Source organism: Notolabrus celidotus, chromosome 7 (genome assembly GCF_009762535.1).
Source record: "Notolabrus celidotus isolate fNotCel1 chromosome 7, fNotCel1.pri, whole genome shotgun sequence".
NCBI classification, from domain to species: domain Eukaryota; kingdom Metazoa; phylum Chordata; class Actinopteri; order Labriformes; family Labridae; genus Notolabrus; species Notolabrus celidotus.
This window is the reverse complement of record NC_048278.1, coordinates 4986449-5012179: the sequence shown is the minus strand read 5'-3', so window position 1 is coordinate 5012179 and position 25731 is coordinate 4986449. Positions and strand designations below refer to the sequence as shown.

Here is a 25731-nt window from a genome sequence, read left to right as displayed (position 1 = left end):
CAAAAGAATTGTCACTTCCCGTGCGACAGCGGTAATAAAGAACACATAACCCTGCCATGTTTAAATCTCCAGTGGACTTCGGGAAGATAACTTTCTTTGTTTGGAAAATGGTGTCAAGAGACAGCGTTCCATGGTCGACTGTGGAGGTGCAGACTTTCCCTGGTTTTTCTTCTTTGTTGCATTTATTAGTGGGGTACACTGTTATGCGGCTATCGGCATCCGGCTTACATGCAGACCACCAAATAGGGCACGGTTGGCTGTGGAAACGCAAACAGGATCAGGCGTTACCGATCCGACCCGTACCAAATTGTACTGATCCATACCAGACCACTTGGTGGAAACGAGCCATAAATGACCCCTCACCAAGTGGCAACCTCCGGTCTCAAATGATGAAGCCCATGCGGAAGTGCTATAAACTGCAATACATCAAAAATCTGCTTGAGGCTGGCTGCAGAAACACCGGAAACCACAGACATGAGTGGGAAAAAGACGATCTTTGCAGCATTAATAAACATGTTTACAGCCTGGTTCAAAAAACGTCTTGGCCCTATGAAGCTAATCTCTCTATCGGCACACACTGTACGGGGGGTGAATTTTTTTCTAACGTGACGGTTCAGAGGATATTAAGATTATGATTTTTTTGTCAAAATAAGGACATGACTGACGTGACTCCCGGTCGGGAACATATAGCTGTTGGCTAGGAGGCTCACACTACGTCACACTCTGCCTGGTTGAGTTCCGCATTTCCAATATGGCTGTTGCCGTCAATTTGCTTCAAAACAGCTCTCAGGAACAGATGGGTGACATCACGGATACTACGTCCATATTTTATACAGTCTATGCCCCTCACTCGAACACTTCTGGATCACTTCCGGTATTTGATACATTCCCTTTCCGTAAAAATGAAATGTTAATTTGTTTCAGAAATGGTAAAAGTGTTTCATCTTTTGTAAATTTGTTTTCTTAAATGTTAATTTGTTTTGGCCTCTGTAAAAGTGTTTTGCTGATGTAATTTTGTTTTATAAAATGTAAAAATGTTTTCCAAAATGTAAATTTGTCTCCAACTTTGTAAAAGTGTTTCATCTTTTGTAAATTTGTTTTGTCCTTCAGGGCCACCGTAGCTGAGATGTTTAAGTTCAGTCTGTGTCCCAGTGTTGTCGCCTGGAGGTCAGACATCCATCACTGTGCCTGATGCGGAGTTGAGCTGTCATCCACCCATCTGTTGACCGGCCGGCTCAGTGAGTCTGACTCTGAAACACAGCCGTGGAATAACCCACCCGTGTCCTCTCCGCGCAGTCTGCGTCTTTCTTTGTGTTCAAATCAGATCCAACAAACAAGACGACACCGCGAACAAAGAACGGATGCGTTAAAATGCGACCAATTCCACCTTAAATGCCAATTGCGTCTATGCTGGAGACCAAGTCGCCATCTTCGGTCCACCTTAAGCGCACAATGTGGCCAACGAATGCGAGCGTACCAGCCGGGCTTCCGTCCTCATTCTCCAGCCGAGGATCGCGCTCCGGCTTCCAGCTTTGACACAGCAGCGTCACTTCTGAAACCACAGAGGGGGGAGAAGACGCACCCGGGCCAGAGCCCATCCGCACCCTCAGGAGAGAAAGATGTCCGAGCCAAACAAGTACCGAGAGTGGATTCTGGAAACCATCGACTCTCTCCGCTCGAGGAAAGCTCGTCCGGATCTGGAGAGGATTTGTCGAATGGTTCGGAGACGTCACGGCTCGGACCCGGACCGAACCAGGACAGAACTGGAAAAACTGATTCAAGAGCAGACGGTGCTCAAAGTTAGCTACAAGGGCTCCATATCTTACCGAAACGCGGCCAAGGTGCAGAGGAAAAGCCGAAAGAAGAGTGAGTTTACGGGCGCTGGCAGCAGCAGCAGCGGCGCGGAGGCAGCGAGGACCAAACACGACCATCTGAACAACAACGGCGACAGTGCGCACAGCTTCACCGACCAGGAGGAGGGAGAGGAGGACTCGGAGCCCAACCCAGAGCCCCACACTCACACAGCAGCCAGCAGCGAGGGGAAGCAGCCTGCCGCCAGCCCGAGGAGCGGAAACGGGTGCCTCAGTTGTGGCGCAACAACGGGCTGCGATGTCGGGAGCGGCTGTAAAGAGGAGAAAGCAAGTGCAGCGAGAGACGAGGAGGGATTAGGAGGACAGCAGGGAGCGGTGGGCTGCCCGTCTCTGCCCGGGCTCAGAACAAGCGCACACGACAGCGGAGATGCCAGCGGGACAACCCCGGGGAGAATCGACGCAGTTCGCGGGGGGAAAGTACCTGGCCTGTCCGGGGCTGACACCCCAAACAAAACTTGCTCTGGGGGCGTCAGCCTTCAACAGCACAGACCGAAGCAGACTGCGCCCCTTAAGCCCAAACTTCGAGTCGCAGGAGAGGGCATCAGAGCAGCGGGGACCAACCCAGACCTCGGCGACAGAGTGGTGGCTTCTGTTCGCAGCCTGTCCGAGAGGAGCCTCAATGGGGGCTCCACCGCCGCCACCCGAGGCCACATCAAGCCGCTCGGGCTGAAGGAGATCCTGGGCTATCTGAGCAGTCAGGAGCGCCTGTCGGAGGAGAAGCTGACCAGAGGCAAAGTCAAAGTGGTGATGGAGAGAGAGGTGGAGAGGGGCAGGCTGCGCAGGACCCGCTGCGGGAACATCACTCTTCCTCTGAGGGGGGTGGAACTGGAGGAGCCGAAGAATGCGTCCACGAACAGACTTGTAAAGAGCGCACTGCAGGACAGGCACAGTGAGAAGAAGGTGAGCACTGATAACTTAATATTTCCAACACGTCCCGGCTGTAGAGAGCGCGCGGTTCAGCGCTGGCTTCTGATGGTTTGATGATAAATACATGATCTCGCGTTAAACCCGCACAGCGCGCGACGGGACGCCAAATGAGGGAGTTACCTTTTTAACATCCATATTCTTAAAGAAAAGTGTCCAGTGCGAGGAGACTCTGCACGATGAGGGGATGGGTTTGTTTTTTTCTGATTGTCATCGAGACCGGGCTCGTGTTGCTTTTGTCCTCTGTGGCCTCGCTAAATGTGTGTGTATGTGTATGTTTGTGTATGTGTGTGTGTGTAGCTTCATGCACAGGGTGCGGGTTAAACACAGAAGCAGCTCCGGAGTCTCCCCCAACCACCGGGATGAGCGCGCGCTCCATTAAAAGAGCGTCTCTGCATCGCGCGCGCTCGAGCAGGACCCGGTGTCGTCAGTATTTGGGGTCAGAATGGTCTTATTCTGCTCTCGGGAACTTTAGCAGTGCGCAGCAGCGCGCGGTGTCTGTCTAAAAACTTGAGCGCGGTCGCGTCGCGCAGGCCGGAGGACTCAAACATCAGAGCATCATGTTAGGAGCCTTGAGTCTGTTTCCTTTGAAGAACGCGTTTCTGACCATAAGTGTTTTCTGTCTTTATTATATCGTCGTCGTCGTCCCCGTTCCTCATTAAATCCTTTGTATCCTCTCAGGCAGCACACTCTCCTCCCTCTCCTCCTCCTTCTGTGGGTGAAGACTTCAGTAGGCTACAGTCAGGGGCGTGTCCAGAACTTTTTGACCGGGGTGGCCAAACTGAGGCTCTGACATAGGCAGGGGTGGCCAGGGCATTTACACATAAATAACATTGACCCTTTCTGTCTTCACAACCTACCTTCATTAAAGTATTAAACAGTGGTTATATTCCCTGTGACTTAAAAAAAAACATGACAAAATGGCATACATCTTCTGAGCTTAATCAATTATGGTCGTACAAAAGATGTTTTTTCAAAGTCACATTTGAGGGCACTAATAAAGAAATCTACTGTCAGTGTTTTAACTCATCCCAAATTATAGATTTTAACAGAAACCCCACCTCTTACAAGGCAAACAGCCAATCATAGTTTATGGGTGGCCAATTGGATTTCAAGGGGTGTGCTAGTGCCACCCTTGGCCACCCCTCTGGACACACCACTTGCAGGCCGGCGGAGGACTCAGTGCAAACATCAGAGCATCATGTTTGTTCACGGAGCCTTGAGTCTATATTTTCTTTGACGAACTCGTTTCAGACCATAGGTGTTCTCTCTCTTTCTTATATCATCCCCCCCGTTTGTGCCTCATTAAATCCTTTGTATCCTCTCAGGCATCAAACTCTCCTCCCTCTCTTCCTCCTTCTGTGGGTGAAGACTTCAGCAGGCTACAGTAGGCGGCAAACGTTATTTCTGTGGGGTTTTTTCTCTCTCACCACCTCCAAGCAGCAGATCTGAGTTAAAGCTCAAATCAGGAACAAGCCTGAGTCCACTAGAGATGGCATTTATGGCTCTTTGAATGGAACTGGATCTTGAGGAGCCGTTTTGGATCAGAATAATTCAAACTTACACATCCCATCAATATACATACTCTATTGGTGGGAATTATTCTGAAATATTGATTATAATTCTATTTGGCATTGTAAACATTCCATAAGATGGTGCCATATCCCAATGCTTCCACAGTGAGATCACTATTTTGAATTTTCCCTCACCTAAAAAACTGTGGCACTATAAAAACTACGTGAGCTACAGTTAACTTCCATGCAAAACAACTTTAATGTAACATTTCCCACACAAGAACATTTTAACAATACAGAAAAAAATATCAAAATAATAAATAAGAATAAATATATATGTATACAAAAAATATAAATACAATTAGAATAATGGACGTTCACGAACGTCACATCTCTAGAGTCCCCTCTTCACCCCTCTCTCCCCCCTCCTGTAACAAAGACATTCAAAATCATACAACTTTGTGTCATTGTAGCCGCCGACCCCCTCTCTCCAGGAGAATGAGCCAATGGAAACAGCCAGTGAAGAGGAGGACAGGGAACATAATGAGGAAGAGGAGGAGAAAGATGATCCCCGGAGTTCTGAAGAGGAGGGTGGACTTTCCTTAGTAGCCATGACAACCGAACCAGAGCTCATTGAGAAAAGCAGAGAAGATGCTGAGTTCCAGGAAGGATCAAAGCAGGAGAGCCCCCAGCAGCAGCAGGAGGGCAAAGGTGTGTGCGTGCTCTTTTGTTACTTTGATCCACTCAGACAAGCACTGTAATCACAAAGTTACACGTTTATAGACCTACAACTTCTGCCCTTTTGATTTGTTTTAAATGAAATGATCATCATTTTATTAAGTTTTCATTCGTACCGAAACTAGTTACATAATTATGGTAATATCCTCCTGGGACCCAATAATACATTTTTGGCTGCTGTAGTGGACATAAGTCTTCAAACTAGGGATGTACATTTTTAGTATTTTCCGTGATTGATTTTTGGAAATGTTAACGATCAATTACCGATTAATCAATTAATCAACTTCCACTTGACGGAAAATTGATAACAAAAAAGTGCGTTTCCAGTTATTTCTTAACAATCAATTAATCGATTAATTGTGTACATCCCTAATTCAAACCATGTACGGTTTTAAAAATATGTTCTACACATGCTACCACATAGAGGACACATTAGCCTCTCCAATGAGCTAACATTTGTCAGGGTGTTAGAGTTCCTCCTTTTCAAAATGGCTGCCTTTGCGACCACAATTTATGGGGCAAGAGATGAACGCCTTACTATTTGTGAAATACACATTCATCATATTTCCTCAGCATTCAGGTGACATGTGTTTGTTGGCCTTTTAAATAGCTCTCACAGCAGTTTCTAAATGATATGAGGCCGATCAGACTTCGCCTCAGATTGTGGATGGAGGCTTCGACTCTGAGCTCTTAGACGATGTGGAAATAGAAAAGCAGAGTGTGGAGTGTAGTTTCAGACAGAGAGGTTATTAGAAACATTTGTGTGGCCTGTGGGGAGTCTGTCTAAGAAGACTTGTGTGGAGGAAATACTAAAACTTTGGCTTCAAAAGTCTCCTGCTGGCTGACACAAGTTGTGACACAAGTGAGTTTGCCTTTGTAATTAGGTTAATTGTATTCCTGCTGTGTCCCTGCTTATATTAACAAACAGTGTATCTCCTAAGCATTAATCAAACTGCTGTAAGCTCACTGTCAGAAAAGTAAACACTGTTCAAGTTAACTCACGTTTCCTTTAAATTAATTTACATGGTTGTTTTATTTGGTCCTGATGTTGCAGCACAGTTCTGGTCTGAAACAGCTCTGGATGTGAGAAATGTTTTTTTGTGCCGTTTTATTGCATTATTTCTACAGTGAAATCTGCTTTATTATGATGCATTTTTTAAAGTTCATGTAAAACTAAGATGAACTGTTGAAATCAACATGGGGGAAGCAACTATTGTTAACCATGATTTTTCACTACTGCTAGTCCTCCAAAAACATTACTGATACCAATTATGCAGAAAGTAATACCATTATCATGGGTATTATAAGTTGGCTATTATAAGGAGTTGTAGAAGTATCAGTGGAAGAAGTATTAGTAACAGTAGAAGTAGTAGTAGTAGAAGAAGAAGTAGTAGAAGTAGAATAACTAGTAGTATAAGTTGTTGTTGTAGCAGTAGTAGTAGTAGAAGTTGTTTTTGTTGTTGTTATAGTGGCAGTAGTAGTAGTAGTAGCAGTAGTAGTCGAATTGTTTTTGTTGTTGTTGTAGTGGCAGTAGTAGTAGTAGTAGTAGTAGAAGTTGTTGTTGTAGTAGCAGTAGAAGTTGTTGTTAGTGTGGTAGAAGTAGTAGTAGAAGTAGAAGAAGTAGAAGTAGTAGTAGAAGTTGTTGTTCTAGTAGCAGTAGTTCTAGTAGTAAGAGTTGTTGTAGTAGGAGAAGTTGTTCTATTAGTTGCAGCAGTACTAGAGGTGGAAGTAGTAGTAGTAGAAGTTGGTGTAGTTGTAGTAGCAGTAGTAGCAGTAGTTGTAGTACTGGCAGTAATAGTAGGAGAAGTTTTTGTTATTGTAGTAGTAGTAGCAGTAGTACTTGTAGTAGTGGCTGTAGTAGTAGAAGTTATTTGTGTAGTAGTTGTAGCAGTAGTAGTAGCAGTAGTTGCAGTAGTGGCAGTAGTAGTAGTAGTAGTTGTTTGTGTAGTAGTTGTAGCAGTAGTAGTAGCAGTAGTTGTAGTACTGGCAGTAGTAGTATTAGAAGTTGTTTTTGTAGTAGTTGTAGCAGTAGTAGTAGCAGTAGTAGTTGTAATAGTGGCAGTAGTAGTAGAAGAAGTTGTTTGTGTAGTAGTTGTAGCAGTAGTAGTAGCAGTAGTTGTAGTACTGGCAGTAGTAGTAGTATAAGTTTTTGTTATTGTAGTAGTAGTAGCAGTAGTAATTGTAGAAGTGGCAGTAGTAGTAGTAGAAGTTATTTGTGTAGTAGTTGTAGTAGCAATAGTAGTAGTAGTCGTAGAAGAAGAAGTAGTAGTAGTAGAAGTTGTTTTTGTTGTTGTTGTAGTGGCAGTAGTAGTAGAAGCAGTAGTAGTAGAAGTTGTTTGTTGTTGTTGTAGTGGCAGTAGTAGTAGAAGTAGTATTAGTAGAAGTTGTTGTTGTAGTAGCAGTAGAAGTTGTTGTTGTAGTAGAAGTAGATGTAGAATGAGAAGAAGTAGAAGTAGTAGTAGAAGTTGTTGTGGTTGTTGTTGTTCTAGTAGCAGTAGTTCTAGTAGTAGGAGCTGTAGTAGGAGAAGTTGTTGTTCTATTAGTTGCAGCAGTAGTAGATGTGGAAGTAGTAGTAGTAGAAGTTGTTGTTGTAGTTGTAGTAGTAGTAGCAGTAGTAGCAGTAGTTGTAGTACTGGCAGTAGTAGTAGTAGAAGTTTTTGTTATTGTAGTAGTAGTAGCAGTAGTAGTGGTAGTAGTGGCAGTAGTAGTAGTAGAAGTTGTTTGTGTATTAGTTGTAGCAGTAGTAGTAGCAGTAGTAGTGGTAGTAGCGGCAGTAGTAGGAGTAGAAGTTGTTTGTGTATTAGTTGAAGCAGTAGTAGTAGCAGTAGTAGTGGTAGTAGCGGCAGTAGTAGGAGTAGAAGTTGTTTGTGTAGTAGTTGTATCAGTAGAAGTAGCAGTAGTTGTAGTACTGGCAGTAGTAGTAGTAGAAGTTTTTGTTATTGTAGTAGTAGTAGTAGTATAAGTTATTTGTGTAGTAGTTGTAGTAGTGGCAGTAGTAGTAGTAGTAGTTGTTGTTCTTGTTGTAGTACCAGTAGTAGTTGTTCTTGTTCTTGTTATTGTTGTAGTAGTGATAGTAGTAGTTGTTGTTGTTGTTCTTGTTGTAGTACCAGTAGTAGTTGTTGTTGTTCTTGTTAGTGTTGTAGTCGTAGTAGTAGTAGTAGTAGAAGTAGTTGTAATAGTGGTACTATCAGAAGTAGTAGTTGTTTGTGTAGTAGTTGTAGTAGTGGTAGTATTAATAGTAGAAGTTGTTTGTGTAGTAGTTGTAATAGTGGCAGTATTAGTAGTAGAAGTTGTTTGTATAGTAGTTGTAGTAGTGGCAGTATTAGTAGTAGTAGTGGTAGTATTAGAAGTAGAAGTTGTTTGTGTAGTAGTTGTAATAGTGGCAGTATAAGTAGTAGAAGTTGTTTGTGTAGTAGTTGTAGTAGTGGCAGTATTAGTAGTAGAAGTTGTTTGTGTAGTAGTTGTAGTAGTGGCAGTATTAGTAGTAGAAGTTGTTTGTGTAGTAGTTGTAGTAGTGGCAGTATTAGTAGTAGAAGTTGTTTGTGTAGTAGTTGTAGTAGTGGCAGTATAAGTAGTAGAAGTTGTTTGTGTAGTAGTTGTAGTAGTGGCAGTATTAGTAGTAGAAGTTGTTTGTGTAGTAGTTGTAGTAGTGGCAGTATTAGTAGTAGAAGTTGTTTGTGTAGTAGTTGTAATAGTAGCAGTATTAGTAGTAGAAGTAGTTTGTGTAGTAGTTGTAATAGTGGCAGTATTAGTAGTAGAAGTTGTTTGTGTAGTAGTTGTAGTAGTGGCAGTATTAGTAGTAGAAGTTGTTTGTGTAGTAGTTGTAGTAGTGGCATTATTAGTAGTAGAAGTTGTTTGTGTAGTAGTAGTAGTAGTAGCAGTATTAGTAGTAGAAGTTGTTTGTGTAGTCGTTGTAATAGTGGCAGTATTAGTAGTAGAAGTTGTTTGTGTAGTAGTTGTAGTAGTGGCAGTATTAGTAGTAGAAGTTGTTTGTGTAGTAGTTGTAGTAGTGGCAGTATTAGTAGTAGAAGTTGTTTGTGTAGTAGTTGTAGTAGTGGCAGTATTAGTAGTAGAAGTTGTTTGTGTAGTAGTTGTTATAGTGGCAGTACTAGTAGTAGAAGTTGTTTGTGTAGTAGTTGTAGTAGTGGCAGTATAAGTAGTAGAAGTTGTTGTGTAGTAGTTGTAGTAGTGGCAGTATAAGTAGTAGAAGTTGTTTGTGTAGTAGTTGTAGTAGTGGCAGTATAAGTAGTATAAGTTGTTTGTGTAGTAGTTGTAGTAGTGGCAGTATAAGTAGTAGAAGTTGTTTGTGTAGTAGTTGTAATAGTAGCAGTATTAGTAGTAGAAGTTGTTTGTGTAGTAATAGTGTCAGTATTAGTAGTAGCAGTTGTTTGTGTAGTAGTTGTAGTAGGAGCAGTATTAGTAGTAGAAGTAGTATATGTATTATCTTGCTCAGAACCTTGGGTTTTAACTTTGTGTTTTCTTTCGTTTGGGTTCGGTTGCTGATCTCTTCGGGATGTCAGGACTCAGTTCTGTCGGCAGGACGCCATGTTCACCTCTTCAGGTATCCAACAACAACGCTCACTTGAAGGAAAGAGATATGGTCTCTTATCAGCTACATACAGATGCAAAGGTATGTGAAAACATGGGCATGAATTATAAAGGGTTTATTGTTCCAAAACAAATTGAAAAAGGCCTGTATGTTTTTTAAGGTACAGGACCCAGACCATTGACTGTAAATAGTTATGGACAACACACCCCTGTCTCCCCCATTGTTAAAAATATGAACCAAAAACACCACCTCAATGTGTCGTGAAATATTGCACTGGTGAAGTATCTTGGAACTAAGGCGTGCACAGAAGTGATCCAGCTGGTTGAAGTCAGGAGTTTTACCACACTGGTGCTGGCTCTATGTTTTGGCTTCACTTTTTGGGGTGCAGTATTGTCGTTCAACAGTCTGTGACTCAAAAATTATTTCTACGTTCTGCCTGATCTTTGTTTCCTTTATTTCCTGTCATCTATCATCAAACTTTGTCAGTCCAAGCTTAAAATGTTCCCAAAATACTCAAGAACAAAATACATAAGTACGATACATAACGTCTCAAACTATGCACTCAGTACGATTACACAGTGTCCAAAGACAGAAGTAGAAAGTGGAAGGGAGATGAGCTTGGTTCATCATGGGAAATTTCACACCGCTCTACGCCTAAAGCACGATAACTAAGGGGTGGTTCAGGGCCTACTTACACGGAGAAAAGTATAAAGCCTACTCTTTAATGTAAGGGGGGATGTCTACCAATCAAATCCCTGCTTGGAGTTGCTTCTACATGAAGCATGATTGCCAAAGACTGCCTCCTGTACTACTTTTGGAGACTCTTGGAACCCAGAGGCAGCATTTTGGTAAAAGAAAGTAAGAGACCTTTGAGATATAACGGGGCATAAGCTTTAAGATGTTTTGTAAGTGAGAAGATGGATTTTGAATTCTCTTCTGGATTGTAGGATTAGGCAGTGCAGAGAACCTAATATGGGAGGAATCTCATCTGGAGGGTCTTGATGTTCTTGTTGGGTCAGCCTGATAAAAAGGAGATGAAATAATGCAACCTTAAAGTAAGATATTTATCGACTGGTTTTTGCATCTTTTCATGGATGAATGGGCAGAAATGTTTTAATAACATGCCAGTGGGAAGTTGGTTTTAATTGCAAATTTAAGGGTTTATCTTGATTAAAGATTACACATTGAGATTCATACACTGCAAAACCTCAAAATCTTACCAAGTGAAATTGTCTCATTTTTAGTCTAAATGTCTTCTCCCACTTGATTTAAGATACATTAACTTAACAAGTAACATTTGAGCAAGACAGAGGGACTTGTTTTAAGACAATGCATCTTAAATATCTTAAGTCAAACAATTCTGAAATGATCTTTTTTTGATTTGTAATTTATTGGAGAATCTATCAGAAAACAGCTCCATTGAGAAAAGAAAGAAAGAAAGAAAGAAAGAAAAGTTGTTTGTTTTTAAGGGTGGGTTTCAGTTTTCAGGCACTGTTTCTTCTAAATCACGTAAAAATATACATCCTCAAACTACATGCACACAATGAAACACCTACTTTAGAGCATAGCTGGCTTATCCTAAAAAACAACATGACTGAACATTATTATATCCAGCTCACTATGAGAAGACATTATATCTCAAAATGCTCAAATTAAACTTTGTCATCTTATTTCAAGTACAAGATGGTCTTAAACCTAGAGAAGTGCCGCTATAATACAACTCAAATGAAGGTGAATATATCTCAAATGAAGAAGTTGACATGAAATTTATTAGTGCAAAAATCTTTTTTTGAGTGAAAAAATACTAACTGTTAAAATTAGCAGGGAAAACTTATTTGAATCAATATTTAACCAGTATTTTAAAGCTTAGTGTATCAGAATAAGACAGGAATGATAAGATCACAGTTTTCTAAATATTATGTCTTATTTTAAGAAATCTTACCAAGCACATTTTCTCTTGTTCTATTGGCAGATTTTTTTGTTTATTTCAAGGTAAAAGTTCCTTGAAATATGTTTTTTTCTCTTGTTTTTGGAGGGGCATTTTTTCCTGTGTAACATCCAGAGAAACTGACTAAATCAGGGGCTCTCAAGTCAGTGTGGCTGTAAGCCTAGATTATGTTTTTAAAAGATGTTGTCACTGAACTACAGAAGTCACTGGTTTGTTAGTTTGGAGCGAGAAATGTCTGGTGACACAGGTTTGGATTATTAGGAATATAACTTTCCTGTGAATATTGTGAATTATATAATAATGATGTGTCTAAATCAAAGGGAGTGTACAGCGAAAATTGATCTGATAAACAGGACCCACACCAACTTATTATGGTTTATTCCTCAAGTATGTGTGCGGTAGCTATGATCATGTTCGAGGGATTCAGACTGTGAGAAAGAAAAAAGACACAGTGCCTGAAAATAACTCACATCCACACTTTTAAACTGACTCACAGCTTGAGCTGTGAATGTTTGAACTAAGATTCAGTGAGAGGTCAAAGTTCATCTTCACACACTGCTTTCAGATGTTCCATCACATACAGCTTTTACATCAGTGGAAGCAATCTTTTCATCAACATTTAGTGGACATATGTGAGGGATGTGTGTCTATTCTGCATGAGGTGTTGTGAACCCCTGGTAGCTTGTTAATCATGAAGACTCCTGCGTTTATACATCGTTGGCTGCAGCAGCAACAGCAGCAGCTGTCGTTGTGAATCAATAACACAGAGGAATCAAACATCTTAAACTGAGCCGTTATAGGAAACTACAAGGCCAGACAGGAGACAAAGCATGGTGCGTACAGAATAAGATAATTATACAAAAAGGGAAAAAGTAAGAGTTCACTGAGGTAGATGTTTTTGGAGGACGTGTCAGGAACTCATGGCTCATTTTGTATTTTTGCTCCAGAATTTGTTGAACAGTGCAGCTTCGGTGTAACACAGAAAAATAAGAACTGGAACTTTCATATCAGAATTCATTACAACATTTATTTGAAGCAGTCGGGATGGAAACCATTTTTTTGCATGGCCAGATAGAAAAGGAAATACAAAATGCTTCTTTGGAAATCTTGTAACGAAGAGAACATCATTTCAGAGTGTAAAGTCAGGGCAGGGAGCTCTTTCCATTTGGACTTCTGAATATGTTTTATTATTGACATGTCACAGTGAGAAAAACAGGCATAAATGGAAGGACTGATGGATTGTAATACATGTTCAGGTCCCGTCTGCTTGAAAATAAGAAGATTGAGTCCACCATTTGAGAAAAGGCCCATGAAATAAAGGAAATATTTTGGCCTACATGTAAGGGATAATGTATGGTTAGCAGGTTGTTAGAAGATCGGAAGATCAGTAAGACAGCTGGGTAGTAAATGCTTATAACAGGAACAACTTACCCCTGTTCACAAATTTGAAGGTCAGAGGTTTGATCCCTCTCCTCGTGTCAAAGTGTCCTCGGGTAAGACGCTGAAAATGCTCTTGAAAGTTGGAGGCCATTAGAGAAGCTGCCTGTAAATGTGCCTGTTTGCTGCCTCTGTCATCAGTGTATGTCATCAGCCATAACATTATAACCAGCCTCATATTGTGTGGCCCTCCTCTCATCAGTTCAAGGCCATGATATGGAGGACATATGGGCTCCCTTAGACCCCTGAAAGTGAGCTGTGGTATCTGACATCTGACAGCAAGAAGGTTAATGGTTTAAACCCCTGGCTGGACAGGGGCCAGAGGGCACTCCGGCATCAATCAATCCATCGATCGATCAATCAGTCAATCAACCAATCTGGATTTATATAGCGCCAAATCCCAACAATTGTTATCTCAAGACACTTTCTAAACAGAGCAGGTCTAGACCGGATAGACCAAGACAGGATCAGATCCAGAGATCAAGATCTCATCTTAATCCACCATGAGCAGAGCACTTTGCAGCATTTAGCAAGTTACAGTGGCAAGGACAAACTTCCTTTAACAGGCAGAAACCTCCAGCAGGACCAGACTCATGTTAGACACACATCTGCTGAGACCGTGTTGGAGAGAGGAATAGAGGGAGATGAAGAGAGAGAGAGATGATAGTGGTGAGACAGATAGTAGTAGTTGTAGCAGCTGGAGTCTGGCACGTCCACAGCAGCAGAGATCCAGAGGAACCTACGAGACAAGGGAGCTCAGGGACTCCAGAAAGGTCTATGGTTAGTAACTTTAATGGGACAGGAGGAGTAAAAGTAAGTGATCAGGGGCCTATAGCAGCATAACTAAGAGCTGGTCCAAAGCCTGATCCAACTCTTACTATAAGCTTCATCATAAGGAAAGTTTGAAGCCTACTCTTAAAGTAGAGAGGGTGTCTGCCTCCCAGACCCTGACTGGTAGACAGGGCAGGACTGGGACCAAAAAATGGCCCTGGCATTTTTGGCCATGGCGGCCCACCATGATTATTTATACGATATGTGAAAGCACACGACATACCAGAGGATATATGTGCACATTGTGTTGTTTCAAAAATTAAAATAAAGCGCAGCAGCCTACATGGAAGAGAGTAACCATGTTAAAAAATGGATACGCTCTTTCACTACTCACAGAGACTTTCATCTTGGGAGAGATGGAGACAGTGTCATAATTTCCATCTTGAAGTGAAAGTGGATGTCAAAGAAACACTGCTAGTGATGTCTTTTCAATGTTTAATGAAATATACTATTTATACAACTACACAATTAAGACCACAATAAGACCATATATCCCTGTAAAATAAAGAGCTCCTCATCAAAGTGGCACCTTAAAGTATGAAAAACAGAGAGAATGAGAGAGAAAGATAGAGAGAGAGAGATGCAGAGACAGGCAGACAAAGGAAAGAAAGAGAGCAGGGATCAGTGAAGGTATAGTTTAAATAATGTTTAGGTGAACAGAGAGATAACAGCTTATTTTGTACTTACATATGCTGAGACAGAAGGCTGCATGGACCTTGGTGCAGAAAGCAGAGGTGAGGTCAGATATGCTAGATTAATCTGATACTCTCTTCTGTAATTAAAATAAGAACTATTTAATAAACTCACAATGAAAGAAAAAGAACACATGTAAACTCCACATCAGGGAAAGGCAAACCTTCACTCCAAAGGGAGAGAAAGAGAGGACAAGTGGGTCAAGAGTGAGGATGAGACTATTTCAAAAAAAATGTACGTTGACAGTATTGGTGTCTTTAAAATAATGCAATAATAGATGGTTGCATTCATTACAGTCACTCTGTAAAAGTAGTAGGCTTTAGGACCATCCAGGTGGATGTAAGCAAGAACACATAACAACAGTATACAGTATAGTAAACTTACAAATGTGAAGCATGCCTGTGAAGTCCACACCGATGAAAGGCACATCCCTGGAACACCCCTGGGGGGCAGGGGCCGCACCTGCTGAGGTGGCAATGGAAAACATGGCAGTAAGTTTGACACATTTTGCTGCGTCCACTTGTTTTTAGCTTTTTTTCTCGCAGCTTTTCTGCGCCCCCATTGCGCTTTTGTTGTTTATCCATTCCCACTCACTTTTCTCCAACTCCTGTCAGCTCTAATGGCAAAATTTGATAACCTTGGTCAAGCAGGAGGGGAGGGGTGGGCCGAGGAAGTCTGAGAAATGTCATTGTGTTTTCATAAATCAACAAATGGCTCATCGCGGTCCATCAAAATGATTTATAATATTGTAACGTCCGTCCGGACGCTGCAATGATGACGAGCCGATCAGTGAACACAAGAGCTTTATTAACTGGTCACTGTCGGCCGTGACCACGCCCACTAACAAAAACAAAATGATTAAATGAAAGAACTAACAACTTCTCCTGCGCTGTCTCTCGTCCTTCAATCTCGCACACACTCTCACTCACACACCTCAGCCCCTCCATCCTGCTGCACTGCGTGCCGCTCACTGATGCCTTCACTAACTGTTAACATTGTAGGAATTAGGAACATCTGCACAGAACACATTTAACAAACAGTAGCTGTAATACTTTTTGGGTTAAATTATGACAGCCCAGGGTCGGCCCAAAAATGTGCGTCGGCCCACCGGGCATTGCCCCGTACGCCAGATGGCCTGTCCATGCCTGCTGGTAGATGATTCCAAAGGAGAGTTACCTGATAACTGAAGGCTCTACTTTTAGAGACTTTAGGTACAATGAGCAGGCCTGCATGCTGGGAGTGTAGCGTTCTAGAGGGGTAGTAGGGCACTATGAGCTCTTTAAGATATCAAGGTGTCTGACCATTACGGCTTCCTCCCACAATTGGTCACTCTAAATTGTCTGTAGGTGTGAGCGTGTTCGTTAATTATTATTTGTCTCTACATGTTGACCTTGTGATAGCTGTCCAGGTGTACCCCCCCTCCAACCCAGTGACAGTTGGGAAGGCCCCCTTGGGACCAGGGGAAACGGGTATAGATAATGGATCTATTACTAATGTTTTAATATTTTACTTCTGCTATTTCTGTACAAATGTTTATTTTACAGTCTCTATTAAATCTCCATACAGTGATATCAAAGTGACTCATCAGCTTCCTCTCCCCCTCCAGTCCACTTTCTTCCCTCCACAGCTCAATTACTCTCACAGCAGATGTTTTCTTTCGTACACCTTGATACGAGCAGCGCCACACTCCTTGAGTTTAGGTGGAGGTCACATCACTCTGATGCTTTTAACAGGACTTTTTCTTCCTGGAGTGAATGCAGGGAGAAGTTTTGTCATGCTCTTTGTCTCTAACTCTCTCTGACCCTCTCTCCTCTCTCACTAAAACAACCAGATGCAGAATGACAGAGTCGGCCAGACCTCCCCGGGCTTCAACTGTGAGTCTGCTTCACAGATTATCTCAAAAAAACATTCTTGTTTGTGTTTGTTATATTGGTTATTGGTGTGTCATGGTGATGACAGGTATTCAGCCCGAGCTTCATTTTTCCCTCGCAGGCCTGGAGTCGAAGACAGAGGTCGGCGTGTCGTCCTGCCTGCTCACACCCACAGCCTCCCCGAGAGACTCCGGCCAGTCTGATGAACGAGGGATAAACGGAGGAGTTAGCAGTGGAGGGTGAGTACAGCGGAGATACTGACGACTGAAGAAACCACACAGACTCAGTGTGTTGGCCGTGTGCTCCCTTCTCACTTGATTTATGTGTTAAGATACGTAGGCAAAAAAAGGCTTCAGTGGTGGAGTCATAGCGCTGAGAGCTGGATTATTCTCTCAATGTCAAAACAGAGTATCACCAAAACTGTTACCTCTAAAGCTCCTGTGAGGAACTTTGGGTTACTGTCAGTTTTTGTGAGTCCCTTGAACAAACAGTGCGTCTTATCTTGTTCCAAATCAAACACTGTTTTTTGTTAAACCTTTATTTAGCCAGGTTAGTCCTATCAAAATCAGAGATCAGAAACTTTTAGCTTTTTTATAATGCACTGGATGTGCTCCTACAAAGATAAATGATCATCAATTAAATACCCCAAGTATTTAAAAGTGGGTACCTCCTTTTTTTTATTTCATACAGTTGTAAATGTACCTTGTTTAAAGCTCCTGTGAGGAGTTTTTATCGTTTTTTATGACCTAGAAAAGGGAAATAAGACCATCAAAGAGTAGAGTGACTGTTTCTATAGACTTATTCTAATGTCTGAAACCAATTACTTCTGCGTCGATGTGTTCGTGTCGCGCAGCAATACTCACACAAAAGCTTGAGGGCAGTGTGGTCTCTCTGATAGTCAGGTCACGTTTTTCCCGCCCCGCTACGATCTCTGTTTACTTTTCCACAGAGATTCAGAGCTCATTATGTTAATCTACAGCTGACACATGTTGCTGTTTATCATACAGACATGATTACATGAAGAATAGAGAGGAGGAGATGAAATACACGGCCAATGAGTGGTGATGCCGGAAGTGTAAATGCATGTAAGTAAATGCGGGAAATACAATGCCGCCAAGCGGACCAATCACAGGGCTTGTGGTCAGCATCGATTCGACGCATGGTTACATTTGCGAAGAGGTGCGCATCAGCTACACTCAAAAAAAAGCAACATGGGTGTCTGTTTTATCAACATAAGTATAACATGTAGCTTCTATTATATTAATTCATGTTTAGTGGTTAAACTATTCAATTCATGTAGTTTTAACATGACATGCAAAATCCTTAAAACTACAAGATTGTTTTATGTCCACACAACCTAAAGGGTTTAGGGAGGAATCCCACCTGCAATACCTCTCCAGAGCAGAAGGTGGCAGTAACGTGCAACATCTATGCTGGAGAAATGTCTTAATCAGGGTGCTTCTCAAAGCTCTAAACGTCCATCCTTGCATCATTTCTTCGCATCTCTTCCTTGCGTCTTAGTCCCGCCCACCAGAGATGCGAGGAAATGAAACCAGAAGAGAGAGGAGAGAGAGGAGATTTGTATTTAGAGAAATGAGACGTCCTCTCCTCCGGAGCGTCACGTGAATCGACGTCGGTTTGTGATGACGGCTTTAACAGCTGTTAGTGTCTGCACACATGTTCACTGTAATAACTCTGATCAATATAAACAGTAACAGAGCTCTGTCTCTGTGTTTACATGTTTAACACACACCTGTTTAACACACATGTTCACTGTAATAACTCTGATCAATATAAACAGTAACAGAGCTCTGTCTTTGTGTTTACCTGTTTAACACACACCTGTTTAACACACATGTTCACTGTAATAACTCTGATACATATAAACAGTAACAGAGCTCTGTCTCTGTGTTTACCTGTTTAACACACACCTGTTTAACACACATGATCACTGTAATAACTCTGATCAATATAAACAGTAACAGAGCTCTGTCTCTGTGTGTACCTGTTTAACACACACCTGTTTAACACACATGATCACTGTAATAACTCTGATCAATATAAACAGTAACAGAGCTCTGTCTCTGTGTTTACATGTTTAACACACACCTGCACATGAAGAGAATCTGCTCTCTGTTTATTCTGTCCTGAAGCATCACGGATCGATTCACCGGTAAAATGCCTCATTATTAAATTATTTATTACTTTAAGGGAAAATATAAACCAACTCTTTTCAAACCCTGTGCTCATTAATGATCAGCCTCATATGAAACTTTATTAACCTGACAGGAAACATAAAAAGTGTTTTTACTAACAGACAAACTTTACTGTCAGACTTTTATTCTCTTCATGAAGGAAACAAGAACAAATGGGGAAACTAACAGGAGAAATAACTGATCATATATTCTATCTATGATATTAGACTCTATTAATCTATTTCATTAGTCAGTGAATCTGACAAAAACAATCAGATATAACATAATCCATCCTCTGTTATATTGATTTATGATTTTGAAATCAGTATATTGTGTTTAAAACTCACATCATACACTTTTTAATCTCAGCTCATCACACACAGACTGTTTAGAAACCAACGTATGTTTATGATCTGTTTCATGGCACCCTTAGTGACTGTTTTAAGGTCTGTTTCAGGGCACCCTTAGTGACTGTTTTAAGGTCCGTCTTTTCTCTGTTATTAAACTCAGCTGATGTTAAGTTTCGGTTAAGTCCGAGCCGCTGCAGCGTCCAATCGGTGGGTGATATTCGATAAGGGGGCGTGTCTGTCAGAGAAAAGACTTCTGCAAAGTCTGCTCTCGTGTTTCCTCGATTATCCCTCCTCGGATCAGTCTCCTCTCTCCTCGCTCCTCTCTCCTCCAGCAGCGTTTAGAGCTTTGGGACGCAAGTTAAAATGGCGCGTCAGTAAGTACTTCTGGTTCGGCCGAGGAGCGAGGAGACTGAAGTTTAGAGCTTTGAGAAGCACCCTCAGTAAGCACTTATTTTAAAGGCTACCCAGTCAAGATCCATATTTTGTGTTTGTAATTGTTTGCCTTCTCTGGGGAATAGAGTTCTACTTCAACAAACCCAGTCTGTTTTGTGGTCTTTTTCCAAACTTGACACCAACTGGGGGTAAACTAAGTCGGCACGTTTAAACTGCTAAATGTAAACATTCTTGATATGTCAAAAATGTCTTATTTTCTCATTAATTACTATTTGAGAGTTTATTTCCACGTGATAAAAACGTTTGTCTCACAGTTCAAATAACTTCTGATGATTGACCATACGTGCTGCACAGTGGTGCAGTGGGTAGCACTGTTGCCTCAAAGTCAGTAGTTTCTGGGTTCGAGTCAGGTGCCTTTCTGTTTGGAGTTTGCATGTTCTCCTTGTGCATGCGTGGGTTCTCTCTGGGCACTCCGGCTTCCTCGCACAGTCCAAAAACATGCTCACCAGGTTAATTGGTCTCTCTAGATTGCCCGTAGGTGTGTGTGTGCGTGAATAGTTGTCTGCCTTCTGCCCGAAGTCAGCTCCCCGCAACCCTGCAGTCAAGATAATGAATGGATGGATTGAACTTACTTTAGTTTTGTTCAGTCAGCATAATTAATTAGTGTTATTGTACCATTCAAAATTAAGTTGGAACCAAACATTGCAAATAAGTAATGGTAACGTCAATACTTTATGTTCCCTCAACATATTTACAATTAGTTGGTTCAACAAAATTTTGTCTCACTAAATGAAAGTATTTTAACTAGCTGGAAATTCTTTCCATCATTTTATTACTTTCATTCAACAAATTATTTCTTTGAGTGTACATGCATAGGCCTTTGCTTAGGTACACTGAGACCTACCGTGCATATCTTTCATTCAGACTCTATGAGAGCAGTCGGAGTAAACCATAAAAGGTTGAATCTATTCCTCCGAAAATAAGACACAAGCACCCCTTCATTAAAAACATAAATATATGAAACTACACAAAGCAGCATTGCCTCATAGTCTTCATGTGTTGGCTCTGTGATCTCTGACAAACGTTAGTTTACTGCAGATTTTGTAACCAACCTTCTTCTTCTCTCTCCTCGTGTCTCCAGGTTAATAAAGTCTGAGGCGATCAGTGGCAGCCCGATGGAGTGGACGGTGTCTGATGTTGTCAGTTATTTCACAGCAGCAGGTTTCCCAGAGCAGGCTGCTGCTTTCAAGACCCAGGTGAGCCTGTAATTCCACTTTACCACCACTAGAGGCCACCAGACTAAAGGTTCAAGCCTGTACTGTAACCTTTGAAGAGTTTTAACCCACATGACCCGCCCACACTGCTCTGCTCTCTCCACCAGGAAATCGATGGCAAGTCTCTCCTCCTCATGCAGCGCAACGATGTTCTGACCGGCCTGTCAATCAGACTCGGCCCCGCCCTCAAGATCTATGAGCGTCATGTAAAGGTGCTGCAGAGAACGCATTTTGAGGATGACGAGTGCTAACACACACACACATGCACACACACAAAATACACACAAAGGCCCTGAGTCTGTATCTACATTTAGCTTCAGTAATCTTATAACAATGTATGCATGAAGTACAATAGACAACTTTTCATCTCATGCCAAACAACACACACACGCACACACACGCACACACACACGCACATGCACACGCACAAACACACACACACAGTTTCTTTCCCTCCCGGCCCGCTCTGACTGCTCTGGTCCAGAAACAACACAAAAAACGAGACTGACTTCCCTGCACAATGAAGATTTTCTACTGAACACAGTGTTAATGTTGGAGTGAGAAAGACGTCAGAGACATTTTTTTAAGTCGCAGAATTAAAAAATAACATCATTCAACTCTTTTTTAGTCACAACGTTCACACACTTTTTTGCATTTTCTCTATTAAACTGTAAGTTAGTTTGTTTTTTCTGTGCTCCTTTTTTGCACATTTTGAAAGAAGGTTGTTTATTTTGTGAAGAGGTAAATTGAAGTTTGATTTAATGAGGCTCTGATGAAAGATGTCGTCTGTTGTGGTTATGTTTTTGCTTGTTTAAACACACTGTTTTTGTGAGGATGTGTGACGGAGCTTGTTGGATTGCAAAGAAGCGAAGGAGAAGTTGAACAGATAAAATGCATCTTTGGTTACAGCAATAACCTGATAATTCCTCTGAGGTGGGTTCGGTGGTTGAACACTGTCGGTCCACAGGTGGTTGATTTCTTCTTGGTTTAATGTTTTAGAGGAAAGCCTAAGACACAATCTTGTTGATGTTTTGAAACAGAACTACCCACAATCCTCATCACCAGATCAAAGAAAGCCTTCATGCAGGCCCTGCTTACACCTGGTATCAACATGGATCCTGAGTGATCCGAGTAAAGATGCACTGAGATCCAAAACATTCATCCACATACAGAGGTGGTGATGATTTGTCCACATCAGTCTGGCAGTACGTATACACACTGAGTCCAGGAAAGAAAGAAGAAACAAAGGGAGCTGATCAGCTGTTTGACCTTAACAAGGCGCTGGAATAGACTCTTTTCAGTCAGCTGATCTGAGCCCGGCAGGGTAGCCACATGCTAACCAGGAAGCTGACACTAATGATCTTAACCAGGAGGGAGATAGTACAAGTGAAAGTGCCCCCACTATGACATTCATCCATGAGCTAGAACTGCAGAAAGGAGGGTGAGCTGCACACGTGTGACCGAGCAGAAATGTGATCTGTGTGGTGATCCCACAGATTGTCTTTATTAAACATCAGTGTCGTCACTATGTTTGCTTGAGGGTGACATCTCTGCCTGTGGAGACATGGATCCTGCACTGTAGCAGATCACATCCCATGTGGACCCTTGGCCGTTGTCACTGCAGGATTGTTCTGCTTATATAGATCGTATTCAGTCTTTTAATACAGACATGTAGACATGAAATATTCTGTATTTCTCCGTGCAACCCTGGCTCTAATACACACAGAACTTCTTCACATGTTGGCAAAACATGAGGAGTTTAGGGCATGACCGATATGAACAAATGAGTCCTAGACCACCTCCATATGTGACCTGAGTGACACTCAATCCAACTTCAGGACACATGGACTTCTGTCTGTCTACTTCTGATCCTATCACCCAGTGTGGAGGATAATGCCAGGTGTTAACAGGGTCTCATGGCCAAATTCCACCAGATCCGTATCCGGTCCGTCTCCGATTCCGTCATGGCACCGGATCTGATAGGTTTCTATTTTAGTCAATGTGTCAACTTCCACTGGATCCGCTCCGTATCGTTCCGGCTGCTCTGATCCGACAGGTCGGAATGCAACGGATTGGAGACGGACCGTACACGGATCTGGTGGAAGTCCCGTGTTAGGCTGCAGCACTTGAACATGCGCATGCGTTGAGATCAATGAATGACCTCCCAGATATGATCAAGCCTTTCTCATCAGGCCTTTCAGAAGCCAAACAATTACTTTGAGTGTACTTGGGGCGAGCGTTAGCTGTTGAGAAGCCGCCAGCTGGTGTTTGCAGTCTGTAAATCCAATTGTGGGGTTGGTTTTGTTAGTTAATCAAGAATCACTTTGCATCCCTGATGGGTAAACTCGTGCTTGCATGTGTGCACATTCACCAGCAGCAGGGACGCTGTAAGCACCAACTTAAGGCAGTTACAAATACAAATCCGTGCACCTGCATTATCTACTGATCCTTAGCGGATTGATTTTACACCACAAATAAAGCTCTGCTGTGCTTGTTTGGACACTTCCAAAGTATTTGATCAATGAAACAGTTATGCTGCTGAAAATCCATCTGATTCAAAAAACAGTGACGCTGACAAACTAGTGAGAGATGTGGTAAAACTTACAACACTGAGGATCATACAGCACACTCGATCACACAGGTGTGAAACAGGGTCATTGATAAAACTCACACTTCATGACTGCACAGAGCTTAAAGAGGACGAATGTTTCATCCTGAGTCAGTCCTCCGTGCGTTTGAATCAGCAGAAAGCTAAATAAAGACCGTCCTGACACTGGAGTGGGCTCCAGAAAGGTTAGACAACAGAAAATCTCAGCCACGTATCCCTGAGTGAGTACAAGGATCAGGAATAAGTCCAGAAAGACGTCAGCCTTTGTTTGTAAATTAAAACTGAAAGATGTAACTGCAGGGTAAAGCTGAGTCAATCAATCAACTTATCTAATACCACCAGCATTTTTTAACTGTTTGTACCCGTCAGAAACCAACCTGTCAAACTCTGTCTCATCTCATTCCTGTGTTCAACAAATCCATTCCAGGTGTGACATCTTGTCCTGCATGCTTTATTAAAATGACCTGTATTTGTACATTTCATCATATTTTATGTAATGTTTTGAATGTTTCCTGTTCACTCTCCACAAATGTTCAGATTTCTTTATGCACTCAAGCCTCCGCTACCTCTCACCCAGGGGCGTGTCCAGAGGGGTGGCATGTCACCCCTTGATATCTGATTGGCCACCCCAAAGTCTTTAACTATGATTGTCTATTTGGCTTGTCAGAGGCGGGACATACTGTGTATTAAAATCAACTATTTGAGCTGTGTTGAAATCATAGACCATAAAAAATGGATGTCGTCTCTGTGACGTCACCCATCTGTTCCTGAGCTCTGTTTTGAAGCCAATCATCGGCGGATGCCATATTGGAAATGTTGAACTCAACCTAACTTCGTCTGAGCTTGTGTTTAGGCTTTTCGCTAACAGCTACAGGGAGCCCGCCTGTCAATCAAGTCAGCCCTGTCCTTAATTTTGCAAGACTCGTAAGATTAATATCTTCGAAAACACTTGAATTATAAAAAAAATCCTACTCAGCACTAAATCCATTTTTGAACCAGACTGTTAACATGTTTATTTCTGCTGGAAATATCGTCTTCTTTGAATGGGTGTGTATGTGGTTTCTGGTGTTTTTGCAGCCAGCCTCAAGTGGACAATCCATGAACTGCAGTTTTTAACACTTCCGCATTGGCTTCATATTTTGAGACTGGAGGTTTCCGCTTGGTTGAAACAAAGTCGGTCAAAAGTAGAACAAGTTACTACCGAGGTGGAGTCATGACGCCTATTTTAAAGGAAACGGTTACAAATGCAGCACACATTAACCTACTTTACAACCCCACATTTGATGTGGTTGTTTTATATAATTTGCCAATAAAAATGTATTATTTATAGAAACGAAATTTGGTCCTTATAGAGTCGTTTTCTTAAAATCAGTCTTGAAAAGATGAGGGTGTAATCAGGGTCATTCATATTCTGACCAATTTAGTAATAAATAACTATTTCATAAGACAGGTGCATTGAAGGAGTCCATCAAATATGACAGAAACAAATGACCAATAAAAGTATTTTTGATATTAAGATGTAAAGGAGGATGTTTGCATTAAGTGAAGTACTTAAAAACTCTTACTTTTCGTCAACAACAAAAAAATAGAGTCCCTCAAGATTTAAAGATTAGAAGATTCAAATGTTGCTACTGAGTTAGGCGCAAGCGGCAACCTCCGGCCACGAGAATTGAAGCCAATGCTGAAGTGTTAAAAACTGCAGTTCATCGAGGATCCGCTTGAGGCTGGCTCCAGAAGCACCAGAAACCACATACACACCAATTCAAAAAAGCTGATCTTTACAGCAGAAATAAACATGTTTACAGCCTGGTTCAAAAGACGAGTGTGGTCTGGATAGCTCATATCTCGATTGGCACACACTGTAGGGGGGGTGAATTTTTTTTAATAATGCAGCAATTTCAAAGATATTGAGTTTACAAGTTTCCCATTATGAGAGGCACAGCTGACTTGATTGACAGGCGGGAACACTGTAGCTGTTGGCTAGGAGGCTCAAAGCCCGCCTCTTTACGTCACAATCGCTTGACAGAAGTTATGTGGAGTTCAGTGTTTCCGATATGCAAATGCTACTTTTTTTCTCTAGGCTGCATAAACATTACACAGAAGTTACAGCGTATGCCTCAAAACAGTGCTTCAGAAACAGATGGGTGACGTCACAGATACTACTTCCATTATTTATACAGCCTTTGGTTAGGTGTTGCTTTCTAATTTTTAAATAGTTGTACACAGGAACAAAACATCTGTTAGATACTTCAAAAGTCTGGACATGCCCCTGCTCTCACCCAAAGTTTCTCCCTCACTCTCCCTTTTTTCTTACAACTTCTACAAACACTTTCAGGTTTTACCTGTTAGTTGGAGGTGTACCGTCTGCTGCCACTGTTCAGTTTGTTTCATTCTCATGAGTTGAATATGTTGGAAAAAAGAGGATGGTGTTTGAGTCCAGATTGTACAGTGCACCCCGGCCCGCGTTGATTGTCTCACATTCTTTGTTAAAGAACAACTTTAGTAATAAACGTTTCAATTAAAACACCACAATGT

The 25731-nt window shown here is 41.8% G+C and overlaps 1 protein-coding gene across 1 annotated transcript; it reads left to right on the top strand.

Moving 5' to 3' along the window:
• Window positions 1–1141: 1141 nt before the first annotated feature.
• samd1b (sterile alpha motif domain containing 1b) lies at window positions 1142–25723 on the top strand. Its single transcript, XM_034688947.1, has 7 exons — window positions 1142–2771; window positions 4783–5020; window positions 9568–9677; window positions 16337–16379; window positions 16498–16615; window positions 20456–20570; window positions 20696–25723. Exons 1-7 carry the CDS (start codon window positions 1620–1622, stop codon window positions 20837–20839), a joined length of 1920 nt encoding a protein of 639 aa, XP_034544838.1. The 5' UTR covers window positions 1142–1619; the 3' UTR covers window positions 20840–25723.
• Window positions 25724–25731: the final 8 nt, after the last annotated feature.